This window comes from Dysidea avara, chromosome 5, assembly GCF_963678975.1.
Source record: "Dysidea avara chromosome 5, odDysAvar1.4, whole genome shotgun sequence".
In the NCBI taxonomy this organism is placed as follows: Eukaryota; Metazoa; Porifera; class Demospongiae; order Dictyoceratida; family Dysideidae; genus Dysidea; species Dysidea avara.
The window spans coordinates 36,464,061-36,484,744 of NC_089276.1; the positions used below are offsets into that span (position 1 = coordinate 36,464,061).

At 39.8% G+C, this 20,684-nt stretch overlaps 1 protein-coding gene across 2 annotated transcripts in view; it reads left to right on the forward strand.

The window, feature by feature from the left end:
* LOC136255409 (multiple PDZ domain protein-like) overlaps window positions 1–18,371 on the forward strand; it is a 32,199-nt gene extending 13,828 nt beyond the window's left edge. The window contains exons 11-29 of one of the 2 annotated variants that reach the window (XM_066048162.1): window positions 585–929; window positions 1,514–2,206; window positions 2,417–2,703; window positions 2,979–3,127; window positions 4,309–5,693; window positions 6,048–6,299; window positions 6,636–6,942; window positions 7,188–7,398; window positions 7,871–8,066; window positions 13,220–13,396; window positions 13,735–14,149; window positions 14,395–14,567; window positions 14,804–14,939; window positions 15,218–15,305; window positions 15,827–15,857; window positions 16,008–16,124; window positions 16,874–17,093; window positions 17,332–17,527; window positions 17,973–18,371. In XM_066048162.1, the coding sequence (XP_065904234.1) occupies window positions 585–929; window positions 1,514–2,206; window positions 2,417–2,703; window positions 2,979–3,127; window positions 4,309–5,693; window positions 6,048–6,299; window positions 6,636–6,942; window positions 7,188–7,398; window positions 7,871–8,066; window positions 13,220–13,396; window positions 13,735–14,149; window positions 14,395–14,567; window positions 14,804–14,939; window positions 15,218–15,305; window positions 15,827–15,857; window positions 16,008–16,124; window positions 16,874–17,093; window positions 17,332–17,527; window positions 17,973–18,216 (5,622 nt within the window). In that variant the 3' untranslated portion in view covers window positions 18,217–18,371. Of the gene's footprint in view, window positions 1–584; window positions 930–1,513; window positions 2,207–2,416; window positions 2,704–2,978; window positions 3,128–4,308; window positions 5,694–6,047; window positions 6,300–6,635; window positions 6,943–7,187; window positions 7,399–7,870; window positions 8,067–13,219; window positions 13,397–13,734; window positions 14,150–14,394; window positions 14,568–14,803; window positions 14,940–15,217; window positions 15,306–15,826; window positions 15,858–16,007; window positions 16,125–16,873; window positions 17,116–17,331; window positions 17,528–17,972 lie in introns of those variants that run through there. The other variant, XM_066048163.1, reaches the window with a different exon arrangement.
* Window positions 18,372–20,684: the final 2,313 nt, after the last annotated feature.

Sequence of the window (20,684 nt, forward strand, 5' to 3'; positions counted from 1 at the left end):
AGTATATTGAAAATATTTTTCTTATTCTTTGCTCCGATAGTGTCTACATAATTATACAGTGGGACCTCTATTATTCATTATTCAAACACTGGTGTTCAATTTTCTGATAAAAAGATACGGTGGAATGAAACCTATTTATTTTATAAGCATGCAACAGAGTTCTGTTCAACTACTCTAATAGAGCGTACACCACTTTGATAGAACTTTGTAGACAAAATACTCCAGTCAGCTCTATCATTTAGATAATCTGTTGATATATGGATAATGGATGTCTTACTCGATCTACAACTGTTGTCTTGCAAGCATTAGATTGATATGTTTCCTTGCTGTTGTAGTTAGTGTGTACAGTGGAGCCTCTCCCCCGCATTAAGGACACAATAGAAAAAACCTCCATAATAAGGACAAAATGTTTGGTCCCAACAGGTCTGGTTAATACATTTTATACCTCTGAAAGAGGAAAACCTATTACAGCCAAAAGTGACCAAAGATTCTGGGTCCCAAAATGTCCATAATAGAGAGGTTCCACTGTATTGGTTTACATTTTAAGTTGAGAAAGTTATATTCAGTTGTGTTCCTCTTCACAGGATAAAGATGAGAATAATGTAATTCTGATTTGTTCAATTGTCACCGGAGGTGTGGCAGACCGTAACGGGCAGTTACAAGTTGGTGATAAATTAGTAGCAATCAATCATCGTAATGTCGAAGGTCTTCCCCTATCGGATGTTGTCGACATTTTAACCACGATAGAACGAGGCACTGTTGTGATCACTGTTGTACACAAGCTGTCAGCACTTGAGGAGGAGAAAACCTTTTTTGGCAGCATGGGGGGTGGAAGTGGGGAATTCCCTGTCATCAGAGAGGAGGTATCACAGCCAGTTCAGGTGCCAGCTAAAGATGCTGCTAAACAGATCATAATGGAACCTTTAATGGTAAGCAATTCTGACTTTAGCACAATTTGTTGTTACTGGCATTAGAAATTCTTATTAGAGAGGTATCCTGATTTCAAGGGACTAAATGAGCGTACAATAACACAATACACAAGTGACCTGGTTATTAGGGTAGGGCTCTGCGCTATTTCCAAACACTTTTATTTGGTATATTTTAAAAATAATACCAAATATAGGTATTGCCCTTGAATGGATATTATACGACAAATTTTCAATAGAAATGGCATGGCTGGCAAAAACATTTGCACTCAGCTACCCATTCTGTAAATGCACAGTTTATTTGATCTAATTCCTTGATTTTATTATTAACCACTGTGATAATATATTTGGTATTTTGGATATTTCGGCATCACGGTTTGGTATTGGGCCTCAGTATATAGTATTGTGGCTTTGTTAATACCTCGGTATGACTAAATATTGGTGCCCTATATCAGGGTGTGGGATGTCTGGCTCTATTATAGTACATACTTGGTTTTGGGACCATAGGTAGTTGATAGTTATTGTGTATTTGGTTTGTCCCTTAAAGTGGTGCCCATCATTTTACTTGTAAACATTCACTTTCATAGGATGTTGACCACATGTCATTGGATCACATGATGTCTGGTGATCACTTGGATAACACAGCCAGCAGTGCTGCCCCATCTGTTCCCAACAGCAGCACTAGCTCCAAACAAATTGGTACACACAAGAGGCTGTTTGACTTAAAGGAAACTGTAAACGTAACATCAACTTCTTCTCTGAAATCATCGTTATTACCTGGTCAAGGTGGACTCTCTGAACACCTAAGAAGAAGCATGCCTGATTTGCTTGATAAACTACCCAATGGTCATGATAAAATGCTGGAAGGTGTTAAAGAGAAGGTTAATACATTGCCGCACAAACGTAAACAGCACAAGATTGCTTCACCCACACCCAGCTCTACATTCAAGCCTCTGAGGTTTGCTACACACACTTCCCAGCAGTTGGCATCACCTGTGAGAAATTCACTATCATTGAGTATGAATTCAGCATTCTCTCGTGTTACACCTGACAAGTTGACAGATTCGCCAACACAAGGCTCCAGTGAAGAGTCTCACTTATACCAAGATGGCAGAGAGATGTACAGCAGAAATGATGAGGTGTCTGAAGGAGCAGTATCCATGAATGGCAGTACTGGTGGTGGATCATACGCACAGCAACAGAGCTTGGATAGAGTTGGTGTTGATATGCCAAATGCTGCAGGAATTTCTCAGGATGGACTGCCCAGCAGTAGTTTTCAGGTTAGCTGCATGTACTATGTTTGTTGTTTGTAGGGTACAGTCCATTGAAATGACTGTTTTATTACAGTACCTAAGTCGTATTAGTTAGTACATTATAGGCAAGTCACATTTGGTTATTTTCAAGTTGGCTGGTTTAGGCAGGGTGACCTTATTACACTGAGGCAGAGATCTCTAATTTGCTGATAGTTTACTGACTTCTATATCCTCCAGCACACGACTACAGTACAGACATCACCAGCTAAATCATCTGCTGACAGACGACAGATATTGCAGCCACTTCAACCATTGAGTGCTTCACAACCTCGTATGATTGTCGTTGCTAAAGGCAACACTGGTCTGGGAATGAGTTTGGCATGTGATGCTGAGACGGACAGTATTGTTGTGAAGAATATACTGAGTGGGTCAGCAGTGGCAAGAGATGGACGGATCAGAATTGGTGACTGCATCATAGCAATCAACAGAGAGTCCCTAGAGGGGATTAGTCTTAGTCAGGCAAAGTGAGAAATTGTGTAGACGTTTTATGTGGGCACCATGTATTCATGACACCTACGTACCTAGGACACCTTGATAATCAGCACACTTGTCCATGGTCCCATTTTTATTAGTGTACACACATTTACTGTAGACTCCTGAAATCAGGATACTTGTCAATAGCCCTAAAAATTTATATTAAAATCCCTGTGTTAATCAGAACAATCTCTAGTAGTGTATTATGTTCCATTGTATTTGGGGTTAAGAAGTGTGTTGTATATTGTGTCACTTTGTCCTCTAGGGCGATGTTGAGGTCTGCAACTCTCAACCCAGCTGGGGTGACAATAACATACATACCATGCCCTCAGGGTTATGTCCCCACCATTGCAACTGGTCAGCCATCCACAGAACAGTTACAATTGTCACACCCTTCATCCCCAGATGCAATAGGTAACTATTGTATGCAGAATATTCGTGTTGTTGCATGCTGGTATATCAATTTGAACATTTGTAAAGTACATATTTAGTGCGTTGGTCAAGTGGTCATTATGTGTTTTGCTGAAGCTACTTTGAAGTTGAAGCTTCTTAGTATTGTAATGAAAGGACACGTGCATCAATTGGAAACATATCTATAGTGGACCCTCAGTTATCTTACAGGTTTTTGCAATTGAATTCGTCGCCTTTGCGATTGAATTCGTCCCGTTTGCAATTGAATTCGTCGGTATTGCAATTGAATTCGTCCCGTTTGCAATTGAATTCGTTGGTTTTGCAATTGAATTCGTCGGTTTTGCAGTTGATTAGTCGGTTTTGCAATAGAATTCGTCGCGTTTGCATTACAATTCGTCATAAACAAACGGCTCCAAGAAACCAACCCGTTCATTAAGAGATGAACTATTTATGCCATGGAGAGTTACACTTGAGACACTAGAAGGTAATTGAAGCTGGTAGTACGCGAAGTTGATAGCTGTCTGACAAGTTAATTAACTTTCTCGCGAGTGACCACACCCATCGCGAATGGCGTAGTAGAGTTTGGAATGTTGCTGGATAGGCTGTAGAGGAAGAATTATTGCCTTATAAAGAGTTGTTTACTACGGTTGTACTTGAACAAGTTCTTGTAGCAGCTGCTACATCATGTTTTCGTGTTTGCTCCAGCTGCCATTCTTGTTACGGACGAATTTAACTGCAAAAGCGACGAATTCAATTGCAAAAGCGACGAATTCAATTGCAAAAGCGACGAATTCAATTGCAAACGGGACGAATTCAATTGCAAACGGGACGAATTCAATTGCAACAGCGACGAACTCAATTGCAAACGGGACGAATTCAATTGCAACAGCGACGAATTCAATTGCAAACGGGACGAATTCAATTGCAAAGTCGCCGAATTCAATTGCAAAAACCTGTAACCCCAATGTGTCTCAGGCAATGAGAAAAGTATTCAGACAAGTGAATTGTTTGGATAACTGAAGCCCATACAGGTATATGAAAATGCTCAAATAGAATATACACTTGTACTCAAAATATTTTAATAGAACGCTTAATTCCAAAATTTAAGATAAACGAGGGTAGCATAACTAAGGGTCTACTGTACCTTACATATTGTATGTGTTTGTTGTGTACTTTCCTTTTAGAGTACGAAGGCCACTATTCGGAACAGTCAATGATGTTAGACCAACATGCAGGGGAACTCCCTGTACGAGAGGTGTCACACAATCTTCCGGCATCACTTGATCCCCTAATGTTGCCAGCCTACCCTGGATCACATGACATGGTGCGACCAATCCCACCCAGCAGAATGTCGTACCAATCATTGGGGATGAGTCAGAAGCAGCAACACCTTAGTAACCATCCGTACTCTGATTCTAATGTCACTTACCAGCCAACGAATCCTTATTCCAATTATCGACCAGTACAGCCATCTGTCTACTCCCTCCCTACAACTCCAAGGGTTGATAATATGCACCTCCCGCCTTCTTATGAGCTGCATATGATGACCAGAAAAACGTCACATGGTGATAAGCATCTTCAGCAGTTACAACAGCAACAGCAGCCGAGACAACAGTTGTTTGCTCCTCCACCTGTAGCAAGTACTGGTGTTGTCCCAACTGGGTACCTTGCAATGGACCAGCCGCACCTTTCACAGCCACCACCACCACAGCAGCAGCAATTACATCTAAGCCCCGCCCCTCCAAGCTACCCACGCAATTCACCAATTAGAATGACCACCGAAGTACAACAACAGCAATCTCCTTACCATGCTCCTGGATATCAACTAGAATCTCACCACTCCATGAGATATAGTGAGCCACAGCAGCAAGTAGCTAATGCCGGACCCCCTATCTATCCCATGGAGCCATCTAGGGAGGTACAACCACATCAACAACAACAGGTGTATTACATGAGTGAAATGCACTACTCACCACAACATCTTAGTCAGCACAGTCCTGTACATCTTGACAATACAGGAGCTAGTTCTAGTGGTATGATGCAGTCAGTGCCTGGTGTACTGCAAACTAACAATAGCAACTACCAGATGTCTGCTGCTACTGCTACAACACATATATCTTCACTGTCTGATTCATTTAGCCAGCAGCAGAAACCCCCTCCTTCATATGAATCTTATGTCCGCACATCAGTACATAGGCAGAGTCGGTCACAGTCACCAATTACAACATCATCCCCCATACCACATCAACATTCTGCTAGTGATAGTATTGGTAAGACGTCTTCATCGTCTCTAGTGCCCACAAGGCCTCACCAACGAGATCCAGCCACTGGAGCAGTCAGCAATACCAGCAGGAGTCCCTCAATGACAGTCCGAGGACAGCCAGTTCAAGGACAGTACAGCCCGTTGTTGAACAAGACTGATTCTAAGAGTCGCTCTGGTGGTGACCTGCACATGAAGTCAAATTCTTCAGAGATGGTTAGTAATAGTAAGGTGTTGAGGAACATGAGCAGTGGAGCAATTAGGAGGTTTTCTGGTTCAAGTTATTTCAGCAAGTCACCTCAATATATGGTAATGTGTTGTGTGTAGTAATGCACAATGGAGCCTGTGTAATGTGTGGACCAACTTATAGTTCCAGTATGTAGTAAGGGATATTTTGGGACCTTATGTAGATGTCCTTGAGTGCCCACATCAATAGGTTCCTTACTCCATGTATGTGATTTGTCATCCACAGTTTTCAAGACATCTATAAATGTATGACTAGCTTCAATTTGCTTTGAGATTTGTGTAGGCTTGGGAATTCTAAGCATTGCACACTGAATGTCCATTTCAACCCAATGCGTCTACTATGAATTCATAACTTTGTGTGTGTATTTTTGAGATTTCATGTCCTTTAACTAAGGTGAGCTGATTGTCCTTCTATAGCCACCAACTGGTAACCATACTGCAATGAAGAGTGATGGAAGCATAGAAGACGGTAGCAGTGGTAAGCTGGATGGAGGACCCAGTGTGTATGAGGTTGAGCTCACTAAAGATACTAACGGTTCCTTGGGGATTAGCATCGTGGGTAGTCATGAAGCAGAGAAGAGGAGAGATGAAACTGTGGGTGGTGTATACGTTAACACCATTACTCCACCTGTCAAAGGGAAACTCAAGCCAGGGGATAAAATACTAGAGGTATGCAGTACAGCATGTTACAGTAGATCCTGAATCTTTGAATTGAAGAGGTAGCTACATATTCATTTTAGAAAGTTGTGTTGGTAGAGGTATGCAGTTAGAGGGTCGTGGAATATTAACTAGACGGTCACAATCGAATCCTGGGGCTGGAAGGATTTTTTCCTTTCTGTGGCCCATTTTCTGTTTCACCCTATTAGCTGGTTTACAGTTGTCTCCAATATCTGTACATTAGGTTAGGTAATTCAAAGACTGCAGTACAAGTTGCTGTAGACCTTCAGTACTGGTCACTGTTAAGCTGTAATAATAACAATATTGCATGCTGTACTTCATGTGTAGGTAAGTGGCAAGAGCTTACTTCAATGTACAGAACAAGAGGCAGTTGAAATAATACAAGCTGCAGCTAGTCCTGTGAAGCTGCTTGTACAGAGCTGCTACTCTCATCTGAGGATGCGTAACCGTGGTTCCCAGCAGAGAGCGACTAAGAAAGGGGGTTCACCTGGTGCTGTAAATGATGGCAGACGTGGAGCAATTCACTCATGGTATATTGAAGAAGAAGAGGACCCAAGATTGAGAAAGGCCTTCCCTGATGCAGAAGGACACCTGTTTGAAGTGACCCTACAACGAGATGGAAAGAGCAGCCTAGGTGTGTATGTGATAGCATCCATATCATCCATATATCATAATATGTTGAACATCCTACTGGTATGCACATCAGCAGTTGTACAGAGAAAATTAGAAATACCTGGTCACTCCTCATTAATTCTCATGTGTTAATGAGTGATTTTTTAGGTTTTAGACCATTTCCATTCTCCTGTACTGAACAGAAAACCTCTGCCAAGGCTTTCTACTGATATTGTTGTTGCCTATCATAACCTGTTTCTATTCCAGGTATGAACCTTGTTCCCAACCAGCACTCAATGACTAAAGGAGTCATCATCACTGTTGTGCAGCCAGGGGGTGTGGCTGACTGCTCCGGTAAGATCAAACCGGGTGATGAGATCCTACAAGTTGACGACGTCTTAGTGATGGACATGAAGCAAGAGGAAGTTGTATCCTTATTGAAGAGACCTTCCACCACCATCCATCTTGTGTTGGTCAGGTATGTATGTGGATGGGATATACAGGGACAGCTCCAGAGTTTTGGTGAGAGGGTTCCAATTTTTGTTGAATGCATACTTAAATCTAGGGGGGGGTCTGGGGCATGGAAATTTTTGAAAATTGTGTATTAGAATTTTGAGATTAGATCTGGTAACTATTTTCACCTTAAGCTAACATTTTTAAACGTATTTTAGATAAAATGTGTCATTGAATGAGAGCATTGGAGTCCAAATTGCTAACTAGTTCGAATATAAGGTGAATTCTAGTGTCCTGAGCTGATTGACTCTTTAGGGTACTAGACTATAAGTTATGCAAGTGAGGATCACCTTACCACCGTGTTTGGGATTTTTTCTGATCTGAAATATTCTTACTCCCTGTACTTACAAGCTTTAGCCTGACCCTAGTTGGATAGTGACTAACCCAAAACTAGCTATACAGCAATAACAATTGTGTATTCTTATTGATTCACTCAGACCGATGGCTCACTTGATGGGGCTACACTTGCAGATTCCTCGTGGGGCTCAAATGAGCATGGAACAGTCTGGACTGGATCACATGTTCACCAGCCCCACCCACTTTGATGATGACGATGATGATGTCACTCCCAGCAGCCGTGCCCACACTGATATGCCTGCATTACCTGGTACTAAGATTATTAACCTAACTAGAGTGAGTTATTAATGTTGTTATGACTAGATGAATAAAAAAAATTAAAACTTTAAAAGGAGAATAGGGATCGCTGGAGTGGTAATGCAAATTCCTATTTTGACTCATCTCAAAATGACAGAGCATATACAAAATTTAGAAGACAGTCAAAGTGGTTTGCATTACCATCCCAGCGATCCCTTCTTGTTTCATGGCTTTTTTCAGTAATTTTTATTTTTTTATTCATCCTAGTGTTTGTACTTTTTATTAATCCAGTAATGGATTTGTTTATTGATAATGATAATTGTTGTAGATATGTAGAGCAATTTACAATTAGTGGCTGTCAAGTTCAGTGTAAGCATTGTTACCAGACACACTTGACTGCATTATTAGAGTATTCACCTGACTGCTCTTGGCTGTGGACAAGACTATACATTACACACATTCCTAATATTGAGCAGTTGTTGTCTAATTTGTCTTACTACATGTGTCAGGACTCTAGTCTCTTAGTAATTGTCGTCACATTATCATCCTCATGAAGTGTTCATGAATTACAACACACCAGATGTTATGATACTGAGCTAGCTACCTGTCACAAGACATGCATGGACTTTGACAAGTATATACTTGAAAGTTTAAAACAGTCAGTGATTGTGCATTTATTGTTTCAGCCAAGACCATACACAGTAAGAATCACATACAGTTTCTCCAGCAGTGAATGGACCGCAATATTGTATTGAGCATGCCTTGTTGAGAGCATCAGCCACAGCCAGAGCTTCACCTTCAATAGATGCATATTGGGATTCAGCAAGGTGGGTAAATCTACTGCCCAGTAAAGTGATCTTCCATCTGTGATGGCAACAGAAAAGGTCAGTTGATGGACATGAACAATGTTTTTGAAAGAGCCAAAAGCCTATGCCATGTCGAGACCAATCTGTTGCAAGGCATGTTGGCTTAGTTTTATCAAAAATCCTCACTCCATTGATAACCTCTGCAAAAAGACTGTCATCCCAGTGAAAAGATGTGGCTGGCTTGAGTATATCTCTGAATGGAAGCATGTGTTCAGCCATGCTAAAAGCATATGCCCTACCACAGGTGGAACGGAATGGGTTACGGCATGAATCGTTTAGTGAGTTGTGATAAGTGTCGCAGCCACCACCAAATCTACATCTGGAGTCCGGTATTCACAGCCTTCAATTGGACACTCAACAGTAGGCATCTCCTCGCCACAATGTGATGTGTCTTAATTAGACCAGCCGACCTAAGAAGAAAGCCTCCGTGCCGTACACCAGATGCTCAGATGCTAAGCCAGACGCTGGGTTATGCTTGTCACATAGATAAGGGATACCCGTATTTGATTGTATTCACTTATAAATCAATAGTTATAAACACAACTGATACAAAATCAATGACCAGGATAACTAAAATTATAATATGAGTCAATGTATATATAGGTCAATCTATATATAGGTTAGTGTTCCGTGTTTTCCAGGTTATCATGTCCGTATTCTCTAATCCAATAATTCAGTTCCAATACTTTTTAGTTCAATAATTCAATTCAATCTGGCCTTCTTTGATTGAGACATTGCTTCAGCATACAATTATTGGCATTCTCATCATCTTCACTGATAGCACTGTATGGATGGTCATCACTGCTAGAACCACTGCTGATTATCACATCTGTCAAATGCTTGGTGGTCATTGCTGGCAATTGCTGCTTTCTTTCTTGATGGGATGCAGTTGGAGCTGATGGGTTGAAACGTTGACTGTGTTATCATGTATTCAGATGGTGGTGTCTGATGCAAGTGGACAGAACCATATAGCCTGCCTGCTACTTTCTTGTGTTTAACTCCCTGCCCTTAGAGCTCTTACTTGTAGTGAACTTCTTCCAATTTTCGGCATTCTCTTTAATCTGAACAAACTGTTCTACGTACACATCCTTGTCATCTCCTTCCTCATCATAGTCTCCAGAATTTTCTTCTGAGCAAACTTCTTTCTATGAACACTACCTTGCCTCACCTCTGCTTTTTATCACTTTCTCCTCATAGTATCAGCTGGTTGTTCTGGCACTGATTCCTGGAGCGAATATGCTGGACTAATATACAGTTGCAAATGCTTGTAATCTTGTTGTTTACTTGTAAGGTGGCCTCTGGCTCTCCTGCAATCACTCATGAACGTTTGCTAATCTTCTGTGAATTCTGAAGTTAAAGCATGAGTGTGGTACTGGGTATTATATAGAATTGCACATACATTAAGTCATCAACACGAACAGGCGTAATTATTATACGGTTGTGCCTTCTGTAATGTACGAGTGACCGGATTAACGTTGGAATCGGCAGATATTACTGCATTAGTTCAACACACAACAAACGCCATTGTGAGTCTGCATGCGCATGCATACAATTACATGTCAATAAGTATAATACATGATATTAGAAAGTACTATATTACACCTCCACCCTAAAGTACAACTAACACAACAACAAAATGTGCATGCATAGCTTATAATCAGATATCCATATTACAATAACAAATTGTCCATTAATCAGTATATCTGGATGGCGGTTGTCGGTTTTCTCTGATAGGGTAACGTCAAAGGTTGCCCTGGTGCAACGAGAGGTACTGTAACTGTTCAGGAGTTTCTGTATCACTACATGAGGGATAATCTGTCTGGTCTGTATCAGACAAATCAGGTGACAAGGGCACAGTATGCGATCTAGGCTCTACAGGGCTACCTACGGCAGAGTGTAAATGATCTACATGACGCCTCCAGAACACACCTGAAGTAACTTGAATTAAGAACCTAGACTCCTTACAACTACCCCGGCAACCCAACGTGGTCCACTTCATGCTTGCACATTCTGGCCCACCTCATAATAACGGGTGTTGCAGCTACAATCATGATAATTCTTCTGCTTGGCTTGTTCTAAACTGACAGATCTATTCAAATCTGGTTTCAGTGTGTTTGATACCATTCATCTTAGTGAATGTGGCAAATTCTTCAGTTACAAATTGGGGCCCATTATCAATGACAATCTGTTCGGGCAACCCATATGATGCACACAGTTTTCTTTTCTACCATTTTGTTTGCTGTAGTAGTTATCATCTCTATATTGTCAGGCCATTTAGAGTACGCATCTGTTACTAGAAAATACATTCTCCCCTGGAAGGGCCTCTCAGAATTTACATGTATGTGTTGCCATGGCTTGGTTGGCCACAGCCAAGGATGGAGTGGGGCGGGGGGTTACACATTCCTTACTGACTGATATGCTTGGCAATATCTAACCAAAGATTCTATGTCTCCATCCAGTCCTTCCCACCATAAATAACTACGGGCGATTGCCTTCATTCGTACCATTCCTGGATGATCTCTATGCAGTTCCTTTAGGATGTTGTCTTGTAACTTCTGTGGTACCACTACTCTAATCCTCCCATAGCGAACAACCTTCAATAGCCAATTCTGTGCGGCGATTCCAGTATGGCAAGAGTGCAATGTCCACTTTTCTTGGCCACCCAATCTGGGTATAACAAAACACTTGGCGCAATAGTTGGTCTGTCTTAATGGCAGCAGCTACTTGTAATGCCATTACAGGCATGGCCTCTACTCGGGCAATGTTGAAGACTGCTGTTTTGTCCACTGTCCGTTCAGTAACCTTCAAAGGAAGGCGGGACAAACTGTCTGCATTAGCATGTTGGCTGGTCGGCTTGTACTCTGTATCATATGAGTATGTGGATAAAATTATGGCCCATCTTGGTAACCTAGCTGCTGCTAATGGAGGAATAGCCTTTTTAGGCCCAAATAATGTCACCAATGGCTTATGGTCAGTGACAAACACAAAACGTCTGCCATAACAAGTACGAACGGGCGTAATTATTATATAGTTGTGCCTTCGTTCACAGGCGAATCTATCCGAGGTTAGTTTATGTCTCTAGGCCTCATAGTTTCTCAAACATTGTTTATTTATTCATTACTATTTATGATGTAATCTCGACCACATTTCTTATCATGAACCACGGTAGTGGTTCATAATAGAGATCGCCTATGTTTTTGGCCAAAACCCTAATAGAACACACACCTAAACACTACTTTAGGAAGTTCCCCCAACCACAACAGAAGCCTTAGAAGTTAATTTGGAAGAAGTTTGGAAATATAAAGTCAAAAGGAGTGAATAAAAGTACTTTTTAAAATTTCTGAAATATGCCATTTTGTTCATCTATATCATTTTTTTTCACAGGGCTAGAGCAAAATGTGAGTACTTTTTGCGGATAAAAACTACATAACTTTCCTTCCTGTGTCTTTCTTCAAACACATTCACGACCTATTTTTAAATGCACATTACAATGATAACACCCAAATTTGCTTCTTGTAGGTTCACTTTGCCATTGGTCTTCTGAGTTAGTCTCTGCAAGGGGTAGTGTTAATTGTGTTAATAAGTATCCAATCTATTCATGTTAACACGTTTATTTGGAAGCCCTATATCATTACCTATATTTAACCACAGTATATTAAGTTCATACCAGAGCAACAACGTACACTGCGTACTTGACTTACTGTGATCACATAGCTACACAAGTGTGCATGCCTATGATAAATCAGCCATACTATTGTTGACCACAGCATGCTATACACTGCCTATAGATGGATATGTCAAAGCTGTATAGTACAAAGTACATTCAATAGTATGGAAACAATACACTGGTGTTTGCTAACTCTGATAATATTAACTGACTACTTAGCAGCTACTGTACATAATGACTGACTTTGATATAACATGTTTAGTACTGTGTAAGCACCACCAGCACATCTTAGCTATCCATAAATAAAAAGTAAACAAACGAGTGTCAAAAATTAAAGCATGGGAATAGAGATCGCTGAAAAAAGTAAAGAAACAAGAGTCAAACAAGCCAGCATGTTAAACACACAGAGATTTTCTATTTGGACTCAAATAAACATTTATACAGAAACATTCTCAGTACTTATCTGCCCCTAATTTATGGATAAACTACTGTTTTTCCCTTAGTTTCTACCATATGTGAGTCCTAATAGAGATCTCTGTGTGTTTAACATGCTGGCTTGTTTGACTCCTGTTTCTTTACTTTTTTCAGCGATCTTTATTCCTCTAATGTCCTGACCAATCATTGTGTCATGTGTCATTCTCTATTCTACCCCACCCCAGGACAGAGAACAAGGTTTAGGATTTAGTGTTCTGGAGGAAGAGGTGAACAAGAAGATGGTCGTCATGGTGAAGGATATTGTAGTGGGTGGTCCAGCATACAGGGATGGACGACTACAAGTTGGCGACATCTTGTTGTTAGTAGATGGCGAATCTGTGGTTGGGAAACCTTATAATGTGGTGAGTAATTAATGTGGTAACTATTCCTTTATCTGTGTGTAAATGTGTCAGATTGTTAAATTGGGGGAAAACCCTTTTGTCCATATTAAAGTAATACAAAATGCATGTCGATATATACACACTGCACATCAAATACTAACACTTTCTACAGGTTTGGAAAATCAAATATTCATTTGTAGTTTTTGTTGTGAAATATTATTGTAGCTTAGAAGTTTATGCATTGGATTTTTAACCCTCTAATGTCAGATATGTGCTTATAAGTTTTTGTCAGAATATAGCAACTTGTCTTGTTATACATGGTTGCTCAGTATATTATATGCTTCTTCCATTTTGTAAAGGCATTACACTTACTGCAACAGACTAAGAGTAAAGGATCGGCCTCGTTGGTGTTTTCTTACGGTAATGCAAGCCCCAGCCATGCCCCCATCACTAAGGAGACGTCACCACCAGTAATACCATCGCTCCCTCTAACTTCCCAAGACAGTCCAACAAGAGATACCGGCAAGTCATCAGAGGCTAGTGCTGAACAAGGCAGTAGCTCAAGAAAGAGCTCAACCATCGATGGAGGGGATTATTCCACTCGTGTGGTAGGCAGGAAGAAGTCTTCAAAGAAGTCATCGCTGGGACGGAAGGCAAAGGCAAAGTCAGATTCACATCGTCAGTCTAGTATGGAGGAATTAGAGAACAACATGACAAGACTGCAGAAGAAACCTACAATAGATATACCTGATAGAGATTTTAAGGATAATGTCGGTATGTGACTGTTGTGTCTTATGAATTGTAGACAATACTGAAGTCAGTTTGTCCTTCAGGCCAAAAGTTTCCTGACATTATCATTCAGTTGGCTACATACCTTAGGCATGTTACTTTGTACACAATTTGGATTAATTACGTGTGACATTTTTCTATTAATATTTGTCAATAAAAGATTTGTCTTTTTAACAAGCATAATTTCCTGTGACCATATGTCTTATCATACATCATTGTTTAATGTGTAGCTGATCAGTATGAAGAGTTTGAAGTAGAGATCAATAAAGGAAGTGGATCACTGGGTCTGAAGGTGGTAGGTGGTGCAGACACCACTGTCAAGGGTGTCCTCATCAAGGAGATTGTACCTAACACACAGGCAGACATTGATGGACAACTGAGACCTGGTGATCGTATACTACAGGTGTGCTCATGTCAGACATACATGTATTCATTGTGCTGTGAAACCATTCTATTCTGGTCATCTTTGGGCCAACATTTTGTGACCTTATTAGGCAAGTGGCTACATTATGTAGGTCACTTTGTTACCAATACCATATTTGGTGGCATTAAATTTTTTTCAATGGCCAGTTTAGACAGGTGACCTTATTATACAATGATCTTAATTGTGCAGGTGTCACTCCTTGTTATTGTCCACAGGTGGACTCTCAGCATCTGAAGCACTCCACTCACTTGCAGGCAATGCAGACACTATGGAACAGTGGTCCAGTGATCAAACTGTTTATCCAGAGGAAGGTGTCAGTTGCTTCTGAGGGAAATCTGTCATTTAGTGAAAGTGTGTTATTACCAGTAGCGTAGTGTGTTATCACCAGTAGTGTAGTGTGTTCTCACCAGAAGTGTAGTGTGTTATCACAGTATGTTCTCACCAAAAGTGTAGTGTGTTATCACCAGTAGCATAGTATGTTCTCACCAGAAGTGTAGTGTGTTATCACCAGTAGAGTAGTGTGTCAATAAACTATTGAGATGGTTTATTTGGTTCTGATAACTATTCCTCTGTGTTTGACCTACATATGTAAAACTGTGCTCATGTGACCTGTATTGTTCCATTTGTAGGTCTTCATTCTCCTTGTATGGAGGTGGAGGTGATCGAGATAGTAAAGCCTGACAATGCTGGACTAGGTCTGATCATTGGATCAAGAGAGTAAGTAATGAATTGACTACCATGAGCTGGGCAGTAGTACTACTGGGATGTGTGTTGATATTAGGAGTAGTTATTGACATAAGTCCGAGGTGAAGCTGAGGATAAGTGTAGAGCATCATGCTTTCTTTTGGTTAGAATTTTATCACAATAATGAACAGCTTTTTCCTGTGGTAAAAGATGCCTCACAAAGTATGTAATTTCTTTCTCAATCTATAACCTGAAAATTAGTAAACATATTTGCCCAGTGGAGTAGTGCAAATATTAGGAAGAAGCTTTTAAGAAATGAATTTTTACAAGTGATGAATCTGATGATAGCTTCACAGAAAGAAAAGCCATCATGATGTTTGATGGTACTTGTATCACTTTTGATTGTGGTACTGTAGAGGCAGGAAATGTCTTCTGGAATTTTGTGAATTAAAAGTATGAAAATTATTTATTACACAAAAGTTTGTGTGTGATGTATACAGTTTGTATGTGTTACTGTGTAGTAAGGAATTGACACAAGGTGTTTTTTTTTATAGAGATCGTGATGGTGTATTTGTGGATGAAGTGGTGAGTCCTCTTATAAGTTGTATGTATGTACCAGTGCATGTGTGATATTGGTTGGTTGTTTAAAGATGTACATTTGATGGCTTTCAAGCACTACTGCATTTTGTATGTGGTCAATATATTGCTTTGTTTAAACTGATTACTTCATATTAGGTTGTTAAAGGAACTGCTCGTAAAGATGGCAGGATTCGTTCTGGAGATAAAATATTAGCCATCAATGGACAAGATGTGTCCATGTCTCAGCAAGACCTGGTAGCTGCCACCTTACAGGTACAAAATACTGATGTTGCAGTCACTATGTGTACAGAACTTTGTCCCTTGTACAACTGTACTGTTGAACACCTCCATACTGGGAACCCTTGGACCATGTTAAAGTACTGACTTCAGGGTTCTAAGTACAAAGTGGCAAGTGCCCTGATGGTCAGTATCTTCTTCAGGGTATTAACTCCAGAAGTGACTGTTCTATTAGAATATTTAGTCATTAGTCACTCTATTAGAGTAAATGATTGTTCTATTAGAGTAATTGAACAAAGCTTTGTACACTAATCAATGGGCTTCAGTTATCCAAACAATTTCACTTATACTTTTGACTAACTATGGTCAGTTCACGTTTACCTCTACCTGAGCCCTCGTTTCTTGTTAATAACTCTTGTTACATGGGCTAGCTGCCCAGTTCTTCAAACATCTGTTAATCAAAAAAGCACTTTAATATGGATAAGAGCTAATAAAGCACTTTGATACAGGCAAGAACAAGTAAGTTATGATATCCCATACATTTAGTATGGACAATTCCAGGGCACAAATATGTTTACAGCATGAAAACATGCTTGTTCCAGTACTGAACAATTGGGAGTGAACACCTGTTTACTTTAGTGTTACTGTGTTTGACAGGGGCTCAGGTGAATGCGAACTGACTAATGTAGGAACTGACTAATGTAGGAACTAAGGTGTTTATATAACTGAGATTATTTCACTGTACATAAATAGTTGGTTTTTACATTTGTATTGTTTCCCTTCAGAGTTGTAAAGGAAAGGTTTCCCTTACTGTTGGCCATGCAGTCGGCATGTCACCTGTGAAGGACAGGTCACCAGATCTCAGCAAGTTCCCTCTGTCAATTGGTCCACCTGTGGAAGTCCATCATCCTCAGAAGAGTCCACCAAGTTATCCTGGCTATAATAATGATGACAACATGGAACCTAACAGGAGTTCATCATCACTGAAAGTGTCATCATCCTCTGGTGTGTGGTGTGGTGTGGTGTGGTGTGGTGCGGTGCGTGTGTGTGTGGTGCGTGTGTGTGTGTGGTGCGTGCGTGTGTGTGTGTGGTGCGTGCGTACTCTTCAGTACATAGAGATGTATTATGATTTTGATGGGAAACAATTAGGGAAATCTCTGTAGCATACACAGCTCCCAAAACGTATTGTTAACAATCGCTTGTATAGTAATTGTAGTTAATTTCAATTTCTTGTCTTTTATAGTAAATCATTACAATTCCGACCTATCCTATCATCATGACACATATCCATTACGGTACCACTCCTCCTCACCTCCAGTACGATTGTCTCCTCAAATGTCTCGTAATCCTCCGCCATATCCTTCTGTACAGCAGCATCACATGGGCTCTGGTGATCCACATGTATATACTACTTCACAAGATTCATCAGTACATAAAGAGTGAGTCTGTAATATATGTGTATTCTGCCTGTAGTGTGTATACAGTCACTTTATATTAGTATACTGATGCTACACTCCAGTGATAAATATAACGGTCAATCACTGGACATTTGCTGTACAAATAGCATCAATGTCAGACCATGAAGTTTGGTCAGCCATAATGTCCTAGCCATCAAAGGAGCCTTAGTTTACCTATTTGGTTTATGGTTTTGACTGCTAATATAGTTACAACTAAAGTGTCCTGCCATGTTCTACCATGTCTGTTCAAAACTACACATTGTAGGACATTGTGGTGGGTCAACTACAAAATGTTATATTTGTCACTGCACTCTGCTTTACCTTATGTTGTATTATTCTCCTCCTTGCCAATTCCTGTCTTATTTCCTTAACTAACACACATGATTTAGCTGACTACATATTATGTGTATATTCTTCATCATTACAGGATTAAACTACACAAGGGGTCTAGTGGTTTAGGTTTTGCAATAGCCGGTGGAAATGAGGTACCGATCTACATCAACAACATAGCCAAGGATGGTGTGGCTGACAAGGATGGTCGACTACAGAGTGGTGACCAGTTGATTGCAGTTAATGGGATTAACATGCAAGGAGTGTCGTACCAGTATGCCCTAGAGACTTTAAAGAAAGTTCATGGTGAAGTGACATTGACGATAATTCCGTCCACTTAAAATGATTTATTGCTATGTGCTTTTTAAAATTCGTTTATGCTAATGATATTCACTTGTACAATTTACCAATTCATGTGTGTATATGTATATAATGTAATTACTTTTTGTACATCATTTTTTGAAAAGTCATTCTTTTGACCACCTTTGAACATTTATTTTGTCAGTTGTTATTTTGCATATCTCTGGTTGGGTTAAAACTTTCCTCAAATGTGATTTTTTTTTGTGATCTCCTTTGTCATTTGAGAAGGGCACATAGTTGGTAAAAAATGAGGGGTCCACCCACCACCACCCACACACTTTTATTGGTTAATGCCTTAAGATTTCTCCAATAGAACAGTCACTGTTGTAGGCCTAAATATTTTCAAGGTTGAGCAATGTTACCTAATTTAATTTTTTTTGCCAATACTCCCAAAAATGTATTATGGATGTCTAAATATTTCAAAATGAAGTTTTTGCTGGTAAACTACAAATTGAACAAAAAAAATCTTCCCTGCGAAATGATATTGAGGCTATACAGTAACTATATGTGTATTATATAGGTATTCTAAATGTTTCTCAGAGCTTTATAAAATCAGTCAATTTCCTGGGGGTGTACTTCTAGGAATGATAACATCCAAATTATGGGATAGTACACTCCCATGCTAAAAACATGAATCATAGTTTGTCATAAAGGACTCCACGACCTCCCAAGGGTGGGGGGGTACGGTGGTGATAATAAACTAAGGGAGCTAAACAATGTGGCAATTATTATTATTATATATGTAGTACAGCGTACAAAGCAAACACATCATACAGAGCACACTTAATTAATCTGGGGGTATTCCCTCATAGGAAAATATTGGTTTGCAAATGTAGCTATCTGTTAAATTATTTGAATGAACTTACTGAATAATATTGTGAGCCACTTTAACTATTATTTTCTAGCAGCAGTAACTAGCTTTCATATAAGGGCACAGCATAATTAAATGCTGCATGCAGTATGGCTTGAGTTAAAATTAAAGTTCAAGAGATTAATATTTTTTTGATGGATGTTTATTAGACCAGTTGACTATTTTATTAGAGTATTTCGATGTTTAACAGCTCACTAGCAATTTTACCGCTATAAATTTGAGCCCTTCTTGTTGATTCCTAGAATAGGTTAGCTCTTCTCTTTGCACTCTTTTCAATGGCTTTTCATTATGCATGTATGATTTAATTGAATCTGTATTGTAGCTTCTACTATCTTTCTAGTTAGCACACAGTAAAATTTTGGAGGGGGGTCCTTCAGCCCTCATGCACCTGCCCTTGGAATCAGCTCAATAACTGACTGTAGCCTTATGCATTTTATTCACTAAAGAATGGAAAATAGCTCATGTTACCCCTGTTTTTAAAGAAAAGGGAATTGTCAACATCCGACTCAACAACCAAACTAACATCTGCTTTTCGTAAAGCTTTAATTTGTAAAAGATAGAATTACTGATTTTCTTATGACCAACTGCCAGTGTTGGGAGTAACGCGTTACAAAAGTAACGCGTTACGTAATATTATTACTTTTGTGGTAACTAAGTAATATAACGAAATACGCTATAAAAACAACTCAAGTTACTTACTTACAAATGTAACGCGCTACCTAAGTAATATAGTTACTGTAACGAACGTAATATTATTACTACAAGTAACGAAGTTACTGATCTCGTTAGTAATCCACTGAGTAACGCCTAGCCACAACGAAGTAATGAAGCCTACTGAATGAGGCTTATTCACCAGCTTCTTACTTATAATCAAGATTTGCACATTGTGCAACGACGCAATCGTGTCACGTGATAAGGTGGTAGTTTCACACGTGACAGCTTAAGGCTGTGGACACAAAGTAATATAATATGTAATATTATTACAGTTACTTTATTTTATGGGTAATATGTAACTGTAACTAAATAGTTCAGCTGCAAGTAATATGTAACTAGTTACTTTAACAAGTAACTTGCCCAACACTGCCAACTGCCTCCTTCCCTATGAACAATATGGCTAGCTGAATGATCTTGTACAACAACACAATTACTGATGAATGATTGAACTGATGCACTACACCAATTGATGTGGTCCACCTTGATTTTAGCGAGGCTTTTGACTGTGTGCCCCACCAAAAGTTACTAAAGTGTACAGTATTCAAGGTAAACTACTGAATTGTATTAAGACTCATAGGCAACAACAAGTAGTTATTAAACAACGAGTATATAGTTATTAATAATGTAAGGTTTGATCAGTTTCTCTGCGTCATGGTGTATGGAAAGCGGAGCTGAGTTGGTTGACCAAACGCATGTACAATGATGTTTGTAACAGTGCAGTGCACTGACCGTGCATGCAGGCATGCTCCATGCAGGGTGAATGTCCGTAATGCTTGGACAGCTGTGCTGCTGCTGCTAGTCTGTGAGCCTGGTTCCATCTAGACAGGCCCTCCAGCAAATATGTACTGTGTCTTCATGAAAATG